Below are 18,639 nucleotides of genomic sequence, written 5' to 3'. Positions count from 1 at the left end.
ACAGAGAAAAATTCTAGCTGAGGCGTGTCTCATGTCATAGTCTAAGGCATTACTGCTATGGTCATATTTCACTGGAAAAAGCATGGTATCCAATAGCATCAGATACTTTCTGCTGCCTTTAGTGAACGTTGGTATGTACCAGGAGACAAATAAGGAGGAGTAGGTAGCAAAGTTGTCTCTAGGTCAGCAAGTAGATTCAATGTGAGGGAAAATGTTATCTAATTTCTGTATATCCATTGTGAAATAGAACAATGCCACTAAACAGTCAAAATCTAAAATCTACACTTTTGAGGTTGAATTTCTGTAATTTATTAATTAAAGCTAAGTGGTTAACAACACTTGCTTGTCTTACAGGAATAATGGACTGTATACACAATAATGCGTTGTTTTATTAATTTTTGAAACCTGAAAGAGCATGCTTTAAGAGCATGTTTGATCATAGATGTGACTCTCTAGAAGTTTAAAAATCTGTAGGTTGAAAGTATAACCATAATTGTACAGAGAAGGTGTCTCCATCCTGTGTGGTGTGTGCATGTTTTCTTACAGTATGTTATTCTAACTCCCAGGGGCAGTCTGCAGCAAAGCGACAAGGAAAATTTAAAAAGGTACTGAATGTTAGTTTTTGAAAAAGATATACTTAAGTCTTTTTGCATATGACTTAAAGAATTTGTCTACCAGTATTGGTTTTTAATTTGTCTCCCTCATCTACCTTCTTAGTCCGGAGTTATTTACTTCAGCATCTTAAGTATGTCTACTGGTAGAATTGACAAAACACTACTGTAATACAAAGCTGAGAGGCACGTGAGCATCTGGATACTTCTGCAATAAGTGCTGTAAAAATGCATGTGGTGATTAGTGGTCTGTAATTTTTGTTTTTATGAAATACTTGGGAATCTTCAGTGTGGTCAAGATTTTCTGTGGCAAGTGTTTCTGCCTATTCTATTCTGCCTGCACATTGAGACCTGAATACGAACCTAACACTTCGATGTAAAATTGAATATCTAGCTTTATACTAAGCCTACTGAATTGAGAGCTGGCTTCATTACAGTTTTAAAAAATGTACTGCAGCAAGAAGTTTTTTCTTAGGAAGGACAGACTTGATTGAAAAGTCTCTCAATTCATGATTGTACTCAAATTTAATATAACTCATTATAGGCTAAAGCTTATACAGTGGTGTAGCAGGTAGTAGAATTTACAGAAAGAGTTTTGGAGCATGTATAAGATATTTCACGTAGGGAGTGAATGACTTTTAACATAACAGTGTTTAATATTGTGCTTCCTCATATTTTTACATTAGTTAATACAATATTCTGCCAGCAGTCAGAGACTGAAACAGTCTTTATAAAACCCCCGAAACTATTTTAATAGGCTACCTTTATAAGGCTACTGGCTTTTTTTCTTGTTTTGTTCCTAAGTTGTAAGGCTATTTACATTCTTTTGTTTTCAAGGTACTGTGTTCTGGAGTAACATGCAAATTAGTCAGGATTCTTATTAGAAATAAGGCATGAGAATTATGAATAGCACATTTTATTGCTGTAACCTGTTATTTTGTTAACAGTGAGCTGGTAACCGAGCCTGCTAACTTAGTCTGGTCTTGGTGTAATAACTATGTGGGAATGTGATTAGGCTTTACAGGAAGGATTTTAATGCGCGTTGCTGCAATTTTATTTTCATACTGCATCTGAAAATTATGCACATCACTTTTAGAAAGGATTTAAAATCCCATGTGAATATGTGGCTTCCTGATGAAGAGGGTATAAAATATTCACTAAGTGAATCTCTAACAAGGGAGTTAACTCTAATTGTCATTTAATTTGCATAACAATCTATTAAACAGATCCAAGAGGTTGCTTGTTCTGTTTTTTTATTTTATTTTTAGAACAGAGATTTGTGTTCAGATCTGAGCAGTATACTCATCTAAGCCAAAATAAAAACTGTTGTTCTTGATACTTCCACCTACTGTTCATCAGAGGCATTAGTGTACTAGCAGCAAATAAAACAGTCTTTCAGAGCATTGATCCATAAGACCTCCATTAATTAATATATTTTTCTAAGAATGCAACTCTGAGGGCTTCCTAGTTTACAAGTTTTGAATATTTACCCTGTCCTGTCATAAGTTTAACATGCAGTTGTTTTCCAGCATGGAAAACATGTTCATATATTTCCTTTGTGACGCAGTCAGTCAAAAAGGTATGTGTAGATTCTTCATATTTTTCACAGACAAGTCTAGGCCCTCTTGTAGGATGAGGAGTGTTAATTTACAAGTCCCACTTTTATTTTGTGTGTGGTTTTTTTTGCTCTGATACTGGTGAGTAGTCTCTGGACAGCTTTTTGTTGTTGTTTGAGGAGGGGGGGAACTTGTTAGCTTATACCTGTGTGCATAACACTACCAGAAATCCAGGGTTGGCATTTCTAGTTGTTTGAAAGTTTATTGACACAGAATGGCTGAGGCTGGAAGGGACCTCTGGAGGTCATCTGGTCCAACCCCTCTGCTGGAGCAGAGTCTCCTAGAGCTAGTTTCCCAGGACTATGCCCAGACGACTTCTTACTATCTCCAAAGGTGGAGACTACACAACCTCTCTGGGCAACCTGTGCCCAGTGCTCAGTCACCCCCACTGTGAAAAAGTGTTTCCTGATGTCCAGAGGGAACCTCATGTGTTTCTGTGTTTGGCCACTGCCTCTCGTCCTGTCACTGGGCACCACTGAAAAGAGTCTGGACTTCTCTTTATGCCCTCCCTTACAGGTATTTACACAGATTGATGAGGTCAGCCCCCAAATGCCCCCCACCCTTCCACCCCGCCAAATGCCTTCTCCGGACTGAACAGTCCCAGCTTTCTCAGCCTTTTTTCATAGGAGGATGTTCCAGTCCATCATCTTTGTGGACCTTCACTGGACGCAGTACTCCAGGCTGTGGCCTCACCAGTGCAGATGAGAGAAGAATCATCTCTCTCAACCTGCTGGTAGTGTGTCTAATGCAGCCCAGGATACCACTGGCCCTCTTTGCCGCAAGGACACATTGCTGGCTTATGTTCAAGCTGGTGTCCACCAGGACCTCTAGGTCCTTTCCTGCCAAGCTGCTGTGCCTGGAGTTGTTCTTCTCCAGGTGCAAGACTTTGCAGTTCTCATTGCTGAACTTCATGATGTTCCTGTCTTGCCCATTCCTTCAGCCTGTCGAGGTCCCTCTGGAAGGCAGCACGACCCTCTGGCATATCAGCCACTCCTCCCAGTTTGGTGTCATCTGCAAACTTGCTGAGGTGCACTCTGCCCCATCACCCAGGTCATTCATGAGGATGTTGAACAGGATTCAATTCAGTATTGACCTCTGGGGTACAGCAGTAGTTACTGGTCTCCAACTGTGTGCCACTGATCACCACTCTCTGGGCCTGGCCATTCAGCAGGTTTCAATCCACCTGACTGCTCATCCAGCCCATACTTCGACAGCTTTTCTATTTTCCATGAAAGCAGTTTAAGTTTATGTCAGGAAATAACAGCCTAATTTTCCAAAGAAGATAGTTAATTCTTTTATAACTGGACAAAAATGTCAATGGGTTCTCCCCACAGAATAAGTAGGTGTCTTTGTTTTACCAGATGCATACAGCAGAATTACATGCCTGCTCGAAGAGCTATTCTAGGGAACTTAATTTTATCTTAAAAAAAAAACCAAACAAAACCCAAAACAACCTTGGGCATGGGTTTTACTTAATGTCTTCCTGTCTTCAGGAAGAAAAAAATAAATCCTTTTTCTCTGATTACTGAACCTGTGATATGTATGAAGTCCAGAATTCAGTGATGTTTTTCCTTTAAACTGATCCCCACTGAAGTAGAGAGTGCCCTACTGTCATGGCTTGGGAAGCTGATGTACCCTTTGAAGTGCCCTTGGTCTCTAATGGGGAGGCACATGCTACACAACTGTGAAAACCAAATTGGTTCTCTGTACCTTTCTTGTTTCACAACCTAACTTTTGTAATGCAGGTACAATCTGTTTATTTTTTTCCTCTTGTCTCCAAGTTTTGTCCTCAACATAGTTAGAATGAAAATAGATTACTGACTTTTTCTAGTCTGTTAGAATAAATTTTTTGTTGTTTTACGTAATGCAGCTTTTGAACAGCAACATGTAACAAGGGATAGAAAATTTCTACATCTTTCTCCCTACTCTGCCATCCTTTCCTCCAATTTGGAGCAAGAAATGCATTATGCAGATATTGATGAGTACCAGTGGAAGACTAATAAATACCATTGTGAAGTCAAATTTAAAAGGATTACTTTCTTTGAGCATTAAGACACTATCCCTGTTTAATCAGGAGGCCTTCAAATATAGGATGAAGTACATGTCTGATTTAATTTTGTGTAAGCCTGGCTGGTGAATTCAAGAAACTTCATTCATTTTCAATTAAATAAGAGTATTGCTGTAAGAATGAGCAACACTGCACAAATTGTATGCATCTGAAAATAGATACAAATTCCATATGCACATTCAACTCTGTGTGTATGCAGATGTGCATTTGATTTATTAAATAGAAAATGAGACCTGCGATGTGTTCCTTTAAGGAGCTTTTTCCTGTGGTTAGTTATGCTGTGAACGCTTTAAAGTACAAATAAAAGTAGTTCCTATGTCTTTTCCACGTAAAGTACCAGAAGTTGAATCATTGGACAGAAATTAAATTTAAGTCTGTAAACAAAATTAACTGCTAATTAAGCTCTTAAAAGGAGGTGACTGTTTTGAGGGCATTGTGCTTGTTTCTGTATGCAGCTTGTAGTTCTAGTAAACTCACTGAGGCTTATCAAACTGTGCACAGAGTACACTGACCAAAGTGCGTGTCCTATACGCTTCCAAAGTTTTTATTACTGCTTTATTTTTTTTAGAGGATAAACAAAGGGCAACTTTCTCATTAATTTGAAAGTTCCTTAAACTCATTTTTTCAACGGATAACATGCTCTCGCTGCCTTTCTCTGTCTATAGCTGTATATCTTTTTATAGGCATATATCGAATCAAATCTAGTACTCTAGCAGTTCTGTTGCTGTGTAACAAGAGTGAAATACGAATAAGAATACATGTTAAAGCACTGAATTGTGAAGAGTTGCCTTTCTTCACCTTAATCTCTAATGATGAATATTTCTGTAGTGGCAATGACAGTGTCATTCTGGGAGCCTCTAGTATCTAGGGGTTGCCAAGTTTTCTGCATGATGCTAGTGTTTACAGACAGAATAGAGACGAGAAAGAAGCGTTCAGTCCATCTTATGGTCTTGTGAATAGTTTAGTTAAATGTGAGATAAGCACCTAAACCTGATTTATCCCATGAAATAAGTTTGTCTGTAGAGAAGAGAGTGCCTCTCTGTAAGGTCTTTTGAAAAAGGAGAGTGCCTAGGTCTGAAGCTCATTGTTTTCCTTTCAGTGGTCATAGCTTATAATGCTTACAGAAACTCATGAGACCAAAAGCACGTAGCTGAGAGAATGGGGAGATGATGTTTAACTGTTGATGGTTTAGCTACATAGAATTAGTCTCTTAAACGAAAGTGTTCATCCACAGAAGTGGGATCTTGTTAATCTAATTACTCTTGGTTGGAAACTTAAACCAGAGTAGAGCCTTCTCATGTAGACAAGGCTTGAGAATGCAGAGGCCATTTAGGTACATAACTCCAAACATATGTTGCCACTTAAGATCAAAGAGGACTTTCAAGAAGGAAATCCTGAAATATTAGAAGAATATTTCTAGGAAGGCAGGTTTATTTCTTAGGAAAGTATTAGTCTCAATAGAGGACGTCTCTTAAAAAACACTGTAAACTACTGATTCAGATTTTTGTATTGAACTAACTTCTTAGGAATCTTAAAATGTTTGGTTTGCTTTAATGAACTATGTTGTTGCTGTCTACCATTCTAATTACCTTAGCCAGCCCCATACCATGTTCCTGACTTCTGTATCCTCCACTACATGTGCTTGGCTCCATGACCCATTTTTTCATGCTCTGGCCTGGGTCTTGCTGAAATCTTATTTAGGTGTAGTGCCTGGTCACGTGCTTCGTATTTGAAATGCATGTGTGCAGGATAGTTCCTGTGACAGCTACACTTTAATGTAGACTGGAAAAAAAAGTTTTTAAGGGAATATTGATGTCCCTTTCTCTTAGCAGTATTGTTTTGAATAACCCATAGCAAGCTGCTGGTCTGTTTGAACTATCAGTTCAAATGAAATTGTTCTGAATCAATGTTCTTGACTAGTTTCAGAAGTGTAGTGTTGAAGTCTGTTATTACAAGGTTATGCATAGCAGTTTCTAACAGTCACCTTTTTACTCGCTGTTTAAGTAACCTGAAATAACTCCGTCTTGTGCAAAAGTGTTCATTTCATTATGCACCACTGACCTGGTTTATGGGAAGCATGTTCCCACAAATGTATTTTGGAATAATTGGTATGAATAATTAAATTGCCACAGCAGTTGAGCATGCAACACAATATTTTGCACAATGTTGCAACAGAGTAAAGGTATCTTAACCATTAACTTAAGTGGTCCTCTCTGTGAAATATCCTACATGTAAAATAACAGGACATGTGCCCTCACTGTTTGGGCAGAGGCTTTTTTTAAAAATTGCAACATTAAAACCAAAACCAACAAAACAACCTCCCCCAGCAATTGTAATGTTTTAGAAGCAGTGACTGAAATCTAATGCTGGCTTATTTGCAAATTTATATGTAAATCATCTTAGGAAATGGACTTCAGAGCATGGTCCGAGATGAGTTAGGATTTTCTTTTTAAATTGCAGTAGCTGACTTTCTTATGGTAATTGTTGACTAGTGTAGCATGAACTCAAATTATAGTGACATTTCTATGCTAGCATATAGGGTTTAAAAAAAAAATATCTTGCTGTTGTGTCTACTTAATTTGAGCACAGATACAGGTGAAACTGGGAAGTCTGTAGGAGCAAACTGGAAAACAGTTGACTGTGGATGCATCAGCTAATTCAGTAAGCACATGGAAGAAATACTGTCTCAGGAGGAATAAACAAGTGTATCATATGGCATGATTCATGTTTATGCTACTGTGGTATTATTTTTTAGAAATCAGCCATCTTTATTCATTTGTTTATTGCCAGGTTTGTAGGATAGGATCTCTAACTGATTTTTTTTCCTTTGCCGTTTAACCAAGTTATTTGCTTTTTTTATAAACAAACAAAAACCCCCCACCCTTCTGATTCCCTAACTAATATTATGGAAAATTATACAAATAAAAAAAGTCAAACTTGCTAAATTTTAGGCTTTCTTGTCTTACACCCAGTGTGCTGTTTTAATATTTACATCCTTGCATTGCTTAAAATAAAAAGTTAAAGCAGTTCCTGAATTCTTAATGACTAATACTTTTGCTCTCAGAATCCTTATTCTGTATGCGTAGCTCAGGGTAGTTGCTTGCTATGATTTAGCTTTTATATAGCATCAGAAAAAAGTGTACTGTATCCCTCTCAGTACGTCTCTCTTTTCCCACCTCCAGGATGTCCTTACTGTTCACTATCATCTGATACCATCACCATCAAAAAGTAAAAATGGCAGCAAAGAGAAAGAAAGAGAACAAGAAAAAGAAAAAGATGTGAAAGAAGAATTTGCTGAAGCTTTAAGAGATCTAAAAATACAATGGATGACCAAGTATGTCTGCTTTCATGACTACACAAGCTTGAAGCAGCTGTACAAAAAAATATCCAGGATCTGTACTTTCATGCTATGTCCTCCTCTCTTCTAGGTTGGATACCACTGACATGTATAATGAATTGAAAGAAGCGTTTCCTAATCATCTTCCATTGTATGTTGCAAGACTTCATCAGCTGGATTCTGAAAAGGTTATTTATCCCTTTTTAAATTTGGTTTGTCTCAATACATCCATGTAGCCTAAATAACTGAATCTTTCTTCGTACATGTTTGGTCTTCAAGTGACTGCAGCAGCTGTACTCAGTACTATAAAGCAGAAATTCCTAATTAGATTGACAGCTGCCTTCGTAACTCACTGTCATTTACTTAATCTCACAGCAGAATGAAAGAAAGTATGCCTACCCATAGTATGTTTGCTTATAATTTACTCCTTGTTAAGTTAAACACGTTGGAAGTTTCCTTACTAGTTTAGACTACAACGATACTATTCTAAATGGTGGTTACTGAGACAAACACACATCCCATTCTGCTCCTCTACTGGATTGGTAATTTTTTCTAGCAGAATTGCTCAGTTCAGACAACTGAGGATGGTAACCCCTTGAAATGACATAGGTAAATCCACCATCTGTCATTGTCCTCAAAAAATGAGAACTGTGAACAGGAAAGTTTACATATGTCTGCTTTTTTTGTTTATCTTGAAGATAAACAGCTTTGTGTATATGTCAGTAGCTTGAATATTTTTCTATTTATTTGATTCTAATTTTATATTTATTTCTGAAATGAGTAACTGCTACCATTATTTAAGAAGATTAATTTGTACTGAAAGGTGGTTTTCTTTCTGTAAAGTCTGCTTTTTACATATACCCACCTCATTTTACAGTTTGTTTTCAGTGAAATGGACTACATGTGCGGGAAATCTTGATAATGCAGACTTCTTACCATTTTTTTTAAATCAAAAATTGGAGAAAGTGGAGAAAAGGACATGTTGAAATATTTCTGCATACCTTTGCAATTATCCTTGTGTTAGCAGAATCAGCAATTGAGTAGTGTGATTTCATAGTGCTAAACACCTTTTTTTATTCTTCTTTTAGGAACGAATGAAAAGACTTGATGAAATTGTTGAAGCTGCAAATACTGTAATCTCTCATATTGATCAGACAGCATTAGCAGTATATTTTGCCATGAAGACTGATCCCAGGCCTGATGCAACTACTATAAAAAAGTACCTACCCAGTAAATAATTTTCTTGCATCCTATTTCTGTAATCTATGTACTTTGTCTCTGCTTATAGGAAATGGAATGACTATATAACCTTTTTGAATAACTTGTGTTATTTTTTGGGGCACAGGTAATTTCAAACTTGACTGCAAAATTATTTTATTCTCTTACTATATCTCCAGAATGCAGGAACACTGAAACCTGCAAATTTTTTTAGAAATATTAAATAAAATAAACAAGGGTGCTTTCAGGACTTAAATGTGTCAGAAAAAATGGGGTACTAAGTTTTTGTATCAAGCTTAATATCAGATCAGAGCGACTGTTAGAATATTGATATAGAGATGTTTTGAATGCTACCTGCCTTTTCATAGTACTTTGCAACCTTTTGGATCTGTATTTGAAGACAAAATTGACAGTGGTCTAAGTAGTAACTGCTTGCAAAAGATTTAATTTGTGAAAAGCATGATGACTATGCTTGTGCTTCAGAGTATTTTTGAGACCCATTGTATTTCTTTAGTTTTAGACTGTTCCTCTGAATTACCAGTATATATCCTTAGGAATACAGTATTTTGAAGGTGGCACCCTGGTCTAGAGAATAACTAGTAGATTTTGCAGTGTGTAGCATGGTGCTATTTTAGTCGCAAATAGAGCAGCAGATTTGAAGATCAGGCCCTTAAAATGGAAGATGTATATTTGTTGATTGTTTTAGATAAAATACTAGATTACAGTCATAAAACTAGTCTATCTGTTCTAGCTATCCTGAATATTTGTGTATAATTCTAGAATTGCTGATATAAAAGCTATGATGTAATGAACTTCATTCTAAATGTTTCTTGGTAAGTTTACCCATTAGGTCATGTGGTTGAATCTAACATCTGAAATTGAACACCAGATTCAATGGTGCTTTAAATGGGTGCAATTCCTTTGAAGCCAGCAGAATTGTATCTGCTTATTTTAGTGGTGGATTTGACTCTCTGTTTATAATGCCAGAAACTATAAAGCTGTCTTTCTAGATTCTGGCTTACTCAGTTTTAGAATCCTGAGTTGCCCTTACCTTAAGACATCAAAGGCATTTCAGGCTTAGAAGAATGATTGAGGTTGTTCTCTACAAAATTTTTACAATTAGTTTAACTTACAGTAAATAGCTATGCTTTAAAAATTATCTTTGTGCTTATTTTCATTTCGTGTGTACTAACTGCTGTAAACTTTTTAGCTTAAACTTAGTACAGCACTGATTCTGTTCTTAATGAGGTATCTGCAAAAAGTCCCTAATATTTTTCATTCTGTTTTTTTCTAGTGAAATGGAAAAACAGAAGAATACTCTAGTGGATGCACTTTGTCGAAAAGGAAGTGCGCTGGCTGACCAACTTCTTCATCTGCAGGCCCAAGAAGGGGCTGCTTCCAGTGATGCGGAAGGCAAAGATGAGGATCATGAGAGCTGTTCAGAAGCGTTGACAGAGACGTTCTGGGAAACAACAAAATGGACTGATCTTTTTGACAGCAAGGTAAGAGAGCAGAGCAGATTTTTTGTCTTTTGCATGTTGGGTTTTTTGATGGTTTCTCCTGGAATTATGCACTGCCTTTGTGTGCACAGCCTCATGCATTCCTTCTACTTTTTCATGCCGTCCCCGTATGTTGTGCTTCCTTAATGACCTCTTTCCACAGAGGTTTTGCCAAGCCTGTCAAATTCATGGTAAGCCCATCTCTGTGCATGTGAACATAGAGGTTAAGGGAAGGGTGTAGGACAGTACCAGATTTCCATGAAAAAGCTACTTTCTTTATTTGAATTGCTTTTTTCTGTACCTTTCAGGGAATATTTTTGATTAACCTCTACGCTGTTCTAGCTGTACACACACAGAAGTGTGCAGCATCCCTACTCTGTTCAGTCCTGCATTCTGTAGCCTCTTCACACTATGGACAAGAGAAGTTTTGTGTTTTGCTGTCAGTAATGTCTGTAGAGGTAAAGGAAGAAACCCTTGGAAATAATTATGTATTTATTAACACAGATATCCCTGTCATTTCAAGGTTCCTAATCCTGAGATTTAAGTTTTTGTCTGCTTCATTCAAGACAGCTATTCCAGAAGTGTTAAAAAAAAAAAAAAAAATCTATTGTAGGTGATTAGTTACGTATCTTTTAATTCAAAGTTTATGACTTTGTATGTTTAACTGTTGAGTTATTGAGTATTAGTTAGTTTCTGTACTTAACTCTTGCATATGACTGCGTTTTAGTGGAAGATGAAGTGACCAATGTATTTGTTTATAATTCAGTTAAATTGCCAAAGCACTTCAGATAGTGACAAAAGCAAAACTTTGAAATTAAAAAAAAATTGCTTAATTTCCTCAACAGTAAATAATCTTCCTGGTAAGAACTGGTGTTTTAGCTGGAGGCCTGAACAAGAAGATTGATGGTTATTACCCTCACTTTTTTTAATGTATATATTCTTGTACACCTACATCTTTTCAGCATTCCTCTTCTAATCTTTAACTGGTTATAATATCCTGTGGTAGCAGATTTTGTGCTTTAATGATATTGTCTGGCACATGATTTTCTTGCTGTCTATTTGTAAGTACAGTACTGCATTTCAGTGTAGTGATCCCTCTGTCTTGATTTTTAAAGCTGATGAGAATAACTTCAGCATAAAAACTGCCAATACAGATGTCTTGTTGGGAGTTTATCGCTCTTTGCTAAACTGCCAATACAGATGTCTTGTTGGGAGTTTATCGCTCTTTGCTGCACGTTATTTTCCCCAAGAAAGATATTGATTCCCGGCACCCTTGAGCTGTGTGCTTTGGGCCTTGAATGAGGAACTGATTTGAATTGCACAGATCGGGGGTTGAACCTGTCTCTTTGACTGCCTTAATCATAGATTTGTCGAAGTGCATATTGAGGTTTTGCTCTGAAAATTGATGCTTCTGTATGGTTAAATTGGTATTGAAAGGCCAACAAAACTTTTTAAATTTTTTTGTAGCATTTCATATGGAAATAACTTCCATCCTGTTTACTCAGTACGTTTGTCTGCTTCTCCCTCTTGGTTTTACTAGTCAAATTGAAATCTAAACTGATTGACTGTTGTGATCCCTATGGAGCCACTTGCTCACTCTTCTGTAGTGGGGATGTGGAAGAGAATTAGAAACATAAAAGTGAGAAAACTTATGGGTTGAGATGAAGAACATTTAATAGGTAAAGCAGAAGCTGCATGTGCAAGCAAAGCAAACCCAGGAATTCACTCTCCACTTCACATCAGCAGGCAGGTGTTCCGCCATCTCCGGGAAAGCAGGGCTCTGTCATGCCTGACGGTGACTTGGGAAGACAAACACCATCGCTCTGAACATCCCCTCTTCCTTCTTCTTCCCCCAGCTTTATATGCTGAGTATGGCAACTATTGTGTGGGATGTCCCTTGGGTCAGTCGGGGTCAGCTGTCCCGGCTGTGTCCCCTCCCAACCCCTTGTGCCCCCCCAGCCTGCTCGCTGCTGGGGTGGGGGGAGAAGCAGAAAAGGTCCTGACTCTGTGTGAGCCCTGCTCAGCAACAGCTAAAACATCCCTGGGTTATCAACACTGTTATCAGCACAAATCCAAAACACAGCCCCACACCAGCTACCGTGAAGAAAATTAACTCCATCCCAGCCAAAAGCAGTACATTGAGGATACTTTTAGCCCACAAACATTCTGGAGTGCTGTGGGTATTTTAAGTGGGTGGCTTCTGAAAATGGAGAAAATGAGCCTGTCGTACTACATCCTAATGACCCCTGGGATACATCTTTGTCCTGTGCTTTTCTGCAGCCTTTCTGTCCTGTACCAGACAGCCTCACTCAGCCCTGCCTGGCCTACATACAGTTTATCTTCTACATTCTCTTGCTGCTGGACAAATTGCCCTATATCAGTACAGTTATGAATACTAGTATAAGTAGTATTACGAGGGCCACAGAGATAACTAAGGGACTGGAGCATCTGTCATAAGAGGATAGGCTGAGACCGTTTACCCTGGTGAAGAGAAAGTTCAAGGAGATTTTGTGTATAGATATGTGATGGGGAGAGTAAAGAAGATGGAGCCAGGCTTTTCCCAGTGGTTCCCAGTGACAGGACAAGAGGCAGTGGGCAGAAACTAAAACACAGGAACTTCTACTTAAGAAAAATTTGAGGTTTGTTTTTTCTATGGGTGTGTGGGGTGGGGTTGTTTGGGGGTTTTTTATTGTGAGGGTGATCAAATGCTACATGGGTTGCCTGGAGAGGTGGTGAAGTCTCAGTCCTTGGACATAGTCAAAACCTAATCAGACATGACCCAGGGCAACCTGCTATAGATGGCCCTGCTTTGAGCAGGGGTGTTAGACTAGATGATCTCCAGAGCCGTTTTGTGATTCAGTGACTGCTTGGCAAGTAATTTATGTAGCTCTCTAGTTTCTGTGGTGGTTTTCTTCATGCTTTCTGTGATCTAGGAGTACGTATGTTGGTCAGTAATGATGTAGTGTTAGTTTTGCCAGCTATCAATTTAATGTATCTAAAGATCACATGATGGATGTAGCCTCTCATCTCTCCCATGGTAATTCTAATTCCAGCAGTACCTGTAGATATTAAGGTTAAAAAAAGGAGTTTGAAGGGAAAGAAATACATGCTGCTATTTAAAGCTTTCATATGACTATTAGAACTGAGACTTTTAATTGTTCACTTTTATACTTTGAGGTTTTCTTTTTCCAGAAACTCTTTGAAAAGGATGAGGAGTGAGAATCATGTGACTTGGGCCTTGATGGGATTGAGAATTTTGCTTTGAAAGGAGATGGTAGAGCACTCTAATGATTTTTCCCTGATAAGAGATTTGGAGAAAAGGGCTAGGGCAAGGGGAGTTTTTATGAACCAAGAAAAAACTTCTTTGTTTTTCCTTTATTGCGTACTAGAAGATTCATACTTGCTGCTTTTCATATTCTTTCATTTCCTTTACTAACAGGTGTCATGTCCATCTAGTAGTTTTCTTAGGAACTGGCTGTAGTTAGCAATTACACTGTTCAGCTATTTCAGTTGTTAGCACTACAGTTTTCAGCCAATGATGGAATGTTCTTTGGTAATTCAAAATCATAAACATATGAGGATCCAACTATGCTTTATTTAGATTCTTTTTTAAGTGTCACTATGAATGACTAAGACTACGTAATTATGATATGGCCTGACACAAAAAAGCGTAAGAAAAAAATTTACAGTTATATTCCTGCTGCTTTGTTGTAAACTGTAAGAATAGGTGTACACATGTGTCATGGGCTGTAACTTTTCTCTAAAAATTAACTTAATGCTTTACAGTTCCTTCATTCAACCCACCTCTGCCAAACTGCATCTTACATTGAAGCTGTCTGATCAGTATTCGTTATTTATAATGGCTGACAAGTGTTGTAAGTGGGATTGCGCTCAAAGCTCACTCAGCCTCCTGTGTGAATAAAAATAAGTGTCTTCTGCCCCAGAGACTGGCCAATAGAATGTTTTAAATATCTGCAGTGGCCTTTGGTCTCCTTCCTTTGCAGCTTCCTCTGTCTACTTGGAAGAAACAGTTGTATAAATCTCTACCTTGGTGTTGCATGCAGTGTGCTGTTGTACTTCTGAAATATTTTGCTATATTAAAAACAAATTGAATAGCTTAGTGCAAATAATTTTATTTTACGGACTGTTAGAAGAGAATTTGGGGGTTTGACCATTTAAGGGGAACCGTACTGTTCATGTAGCTTACTTCCTTTGAGATGGGGAGTTTAGGAACAATGTTGAGGACTTAATTTTGTAAAGTAGTGTTTAAGGCTTCAAAATGGATTCTGTCTAAGAAACAAGTATTTTTGCTAGGGTAAGGGCAAAAATATTGATTATGTTCTTCAGGCCAGCTGACTTGTGCTTGGCAAAATTCATCTTGGTAGAAGACAAGAAATTATGGCTGTAATGGCCTTTCTGTGATGCTACTCTGGACTGATACTTGCCTTTTGGGGAAGTTTGGGAGGAGGAAGGGTAGAGTGAAGTAGTGATGTAGGATCAGGGCTAGACCTTGTGTGAATGTCCTTCAAATAAGAGTCCTCAAGAGGCAGCCAGCTTATTCTAAAGCACTATTTGGAAACGAAGATGTGGAGCCCTTCCTGTACGTGGACATGGCTTTGTGGCATTGGCACTCGAGAGATGGAACAACTAGGAGAGAAAGGATGGAAATAAGGCACTTGAATACTGCACTGATCATTCAAGTATATATATGGCTTTAGATAGAAATATTGCTCAAAGTGTTGTTACTTCTAAGCTTCCTATAAGTCAAAGTTCATCTAGGTCAGTAATTAAAAGGCTAAGTAAATTTCTGAAAACAGCCACACCATGTTTTCTTCTGTTTTTAAAGATGGATCGGGAACATTATCACTTCCCTGTGTGTTTCTGCTCACCCTCTAGTAAACCAAGTACTGTCACTTGTTTCACCTCTCCTCTGCAGGTGTAGCAACTGTGTTGCCACAGGGCATTCCTTAGTTCCTTTGAATTGCCTGTTTTCCACTGAAGTATCTTGCTTGTCCCCATATTGCAGCAAGTATGTAGGGAAGCTGGTGCTGACTTTTGATAGTAAGTGCATTTGTTCACACTTTCAGCTCTTCTAGTTGGATCACTTGTCTCTGAAGGTTTATTTTAAATGAAACATGAAAGAAAATATTTGTCCCCTGTGTACACAAAAGCATTTCAAATAAACTCCAGTTGAGACAGCTCTATGCAGCAACTATTTTTTTGATTATGCCGACACATTGGTGATAGTGCTTTAGGATTTTTATTGATGAAGTATAAGTTGTGCAGTTTTTCTTTTACCTAGAACATAGCTTTAAAATTTGTAGTCCAAAATCCCAGTTTTAAACAAAACTGCTACAGGAGAGTAGTAGGTTGTTGCCTGTTTGTTACTGGTAATGACTCGTCTGTAGAATTGAATGCCCCTCAACCTTTACATTACCTGTTGGGGAAAAGCAAAAAGTTGTGTTTAAAAATAAGTTTAATAGAAGTGCCGGACCTTTCCATCTTGTCTTTTAAACATCTTTAGTCTGGGTTGTTTTTCAGATTGTCTGCACTGTCAGATGCTGCTGTCTCTTCCAGCTGATCGTATTCAATCACTGCCAAAAACTTGTTGCTGGATACTTGATTTCCTTAACTCTCCTCCCTCTCTTGAAAATACGATGAGTCAATTTTTTTCTATGAGTATTGCTTTTATTTGTAATAGACCAGTTGATGGGGCAGAGAAGAGTCAACAAATGTAGCTGAGAAACCTTAATTTATTACCGTAGATGTATATGAACCTGAAAAAACTCTTTTGCTGGTAACTATAAACATTACAACTTCAGTGTTCTTACAAGTAGTTGGAGTGTGTTATCTATAGATTATATCACTTAACCTAGTATTTTAATTATTTGTAAATATAGATACATTTAAATCAAATGTTTAAATGATGAAGGAACTGATATACAAATCTGTTTTTGTTTACATAGGTAACAGTATTGGGATAGTAGAAAAGTTTTATTAGGTAGTTTAGTGTTGCTGGATTAAAGTGTTTTTTAAAGATTGTTTTCAGGCTTTTAAATACTTTAGCCCTGCAAATGTCTTGGGAGAGATCATTTCAGCATTTTACTGTCCTAAGTATGCATCTTTATGTAGCCAATGGCAAGTTAGGCAGCTAGTTAGCAGATGGACATCCAACCACTTCCATGGGTCTGGCTTTTAGCACACTTTGTGTTACAGGACATTAGCTTGGGGAATAAAGTATCTAACAGTGATTTCCCCCTCCAGTATCCTAGAAGAATGCATTACCTTTTCTTATTACCCTTTGTTTATTGCTCTTTAGCCAATTTCTGGGCCATTATCACTTGTTCTGTAAAAGCTAGCCTTAATTATATTTATTGAGATTATGAAGTATTATCAAATACTTGGAATTCATTCCTATTATGTCATCTAGCAACTGCTTTTAGATACTACATATCGGTTTATTTGCTGTTGTTACACATTCAGATAACAGCTGTTTGTTACATTTTAATAGCACTCCAGTTTACATTTTGTTTACACATATCAAGGAATCATAATCTTCATTTCTGTGATCTTGTAAAGCTTGCAATATTTTAATTATAAGGCTTAATTTGACCAAATATATGTACAAGTTAAAGTATTATTTCTTATCGAACATTTTTTGTTTGTAAACCTATTCTGATTTTAAAGCATCTCATGCATTATTCTTAACTTTTGAAGTGCTAATGAACTTTTACTAGTTTTATTTAATTTGTATACAGTTGATTGGGGATTTTTTCCAAGCACTAAGAGATTATTGTCTTTTATCAAGAGCTCTTGGAGCATTGTCTTCAGCCTTTTGGTCCAGCAGAGAACTTTTTTCTCATTTAGAAATACCCAAACTTTTATTTGGCCAGAGCAAGGGTGTTTCGTAAAATGCTTTGTTTTCTTGCCACAAAAACTCTAGGAAGCCCTGTTACGAAAGAAATGCTGTCAAGTGGTTTTCCTCCTGCCTTTATCACTGATGTTCAATAACCATTCAAAACTTACAGGGTCAGGTAAGAGCTTTCTTAATAGAGCAGTGACATTATTTCTGGTTAGCCTCCAATATGTTATATTTGCTGAGAGCTCCAATGCATTTTTCATTTGATTTCTTTTTGGTTTGGTTTGGTTTTGTTTTGTGGTTCTCTATCATCTTTTACAGAAGGGATTTTTTTTAAGTTTAGTTTAATCAACTAAATCTGCTAATGGATCCACGGAGCAGTTATTCAGAAGTGTTTGCTAATGTGTCTTGCTTTAGGAAAACATCCAAAATAATTGGATTGAGAATGCAGCATGCAAAGTATTTTTCCAATACCAATATTTGGAAAATCTGTATGTGAATGGTGCTGTATACTCATTGTTGCATATATGTGTGTGTTTTAAGCTACAACAGCTTAAGTGAATACTTCAATACAACAGAATAAGTACTTGAAGACAGAAGAATAATGAGTAACTCTGAGTGCTTGGCATATACTTTAGAGCTTCAAAATTAAACCTTTACTTGCTTGATAATTAAGCTTGTTATTTCTTTTTTAGCTCAATCTTTTAAGTATTGATCCTGCAAAGACCTGTGCATGTGATTAACATTCAGTGGAAGTATTCAGGCAGCTAAAATTAGGAAGGTTCTTCAGTCCTTGCAGGATTTGGATCTTTGATTCCTTAATGTTTATGTTCTTAAGAAATACTTAATTCTGTCTTTTCTGTAATGCAAAGTATTTATTTCTGAACATCCTTGAAGGGGTTTTGTTAGCTTTTCTTAATGGCATATTTTAAGTAGACATTGGGAAAATGTAACTTTGGAGGAGTCAGAGGAAAGGAAAGGAAAAATATTGTAATGAGTGAGGGGAAACAAACAGCAAACTCCAATACAAGATTTCATAAACTTTGCCAACAACTGAAATACCACCATATTCACCAACTTTGCTGCTATGTCACTCTTAAGTAAAAAATTAAAAACAAAACAAAACTGTTTACTGTAAGTGTTCCAAAGGGAATATATGAAACAGTGTCTTGATTGCAGTAATTCTTAGTGCTGTAACTGGTGAAATGGTATAAACTATCTTGCAACACCCTGAATGCTGTCAGTGTTTGGGTGTTAAGAACCTGATTTATTTTATATTAGCTCTTAAGTAGAAACATTCATTTGTGCATGCTAGTTATAGTATTGACAAGTATTATAGGCTGACTCTTTAGAATTAGTATTACCAAGAGGAAGCTTTTTTATAATCTCTTCTTAATAAATTTCCGATAGTGAGGAGCTGACCCAAAACCT

At 37.2% G+C, this 18,639-nt stretch overlaps 1 protein-coding gene across 4 annotated transcripts in view; it reads left to right on the top strand.

Annotated features, from left to right (window-relative positions):
• The window catches only part of TPP2 (tripeptidyl peptidase 2), a 56,496-nt gene that overhangs the window by 34,890 nt on the left and 2,967 nt on the right, over nt 1-18,639 (top strand). Inside the window, exons 24-29 of one of the 4 annotated variants that reach the window (XR_007507904.1) lie at nt 567-605; nt 7,478-7,629; nt 7,724-7,820; nt 8,721-8,851; nt 10,145-10,352; nt 17,293-17,383. Coding sequence is in view for 3 of the 4 variants with exons in the window: in XM_049815670.1 (XP_049671627.1) it covers nt 567-605; nt 7,478-7,629; nt 7,724-7,820; nt 8,721-8,851; nt 10,145-10,352 (627 nt within the window). In the remaining variant the exon portion in view is untranslated. Of the gene's footprint in view, nt 1-566; nt 606-7,477; nt 7,630-7,723; nt 7,821-8,720; nt 8,863-10,144; nt 10,353-17,292; nt 17,384-18,639 lie in introns of those variants that run through there. The other 3 variants (XM_049815670.1, XM_049815672.1, XM_049815671.1) reach the window with 3 other exon arrangements.

This window comes from Accipiter gentilis, chromosome 13, assembly GCF_929443795.1.
Source record: "Accipiter gentilis chromosome 13, bAccGen1.1, whole genome shotgun sequence".
Classification (NCBI taxonomy): domain Eukaryota; kingdom Metazoa; phylum Chordata; class Aves; order Accipitriformes; family Accipitridae; genus Astur; species Astur gentilis.
Note: the sequence above shows the minus strand (reverse complement) of the source record. Positions and strands in the feature narration are given on the sequence as shown.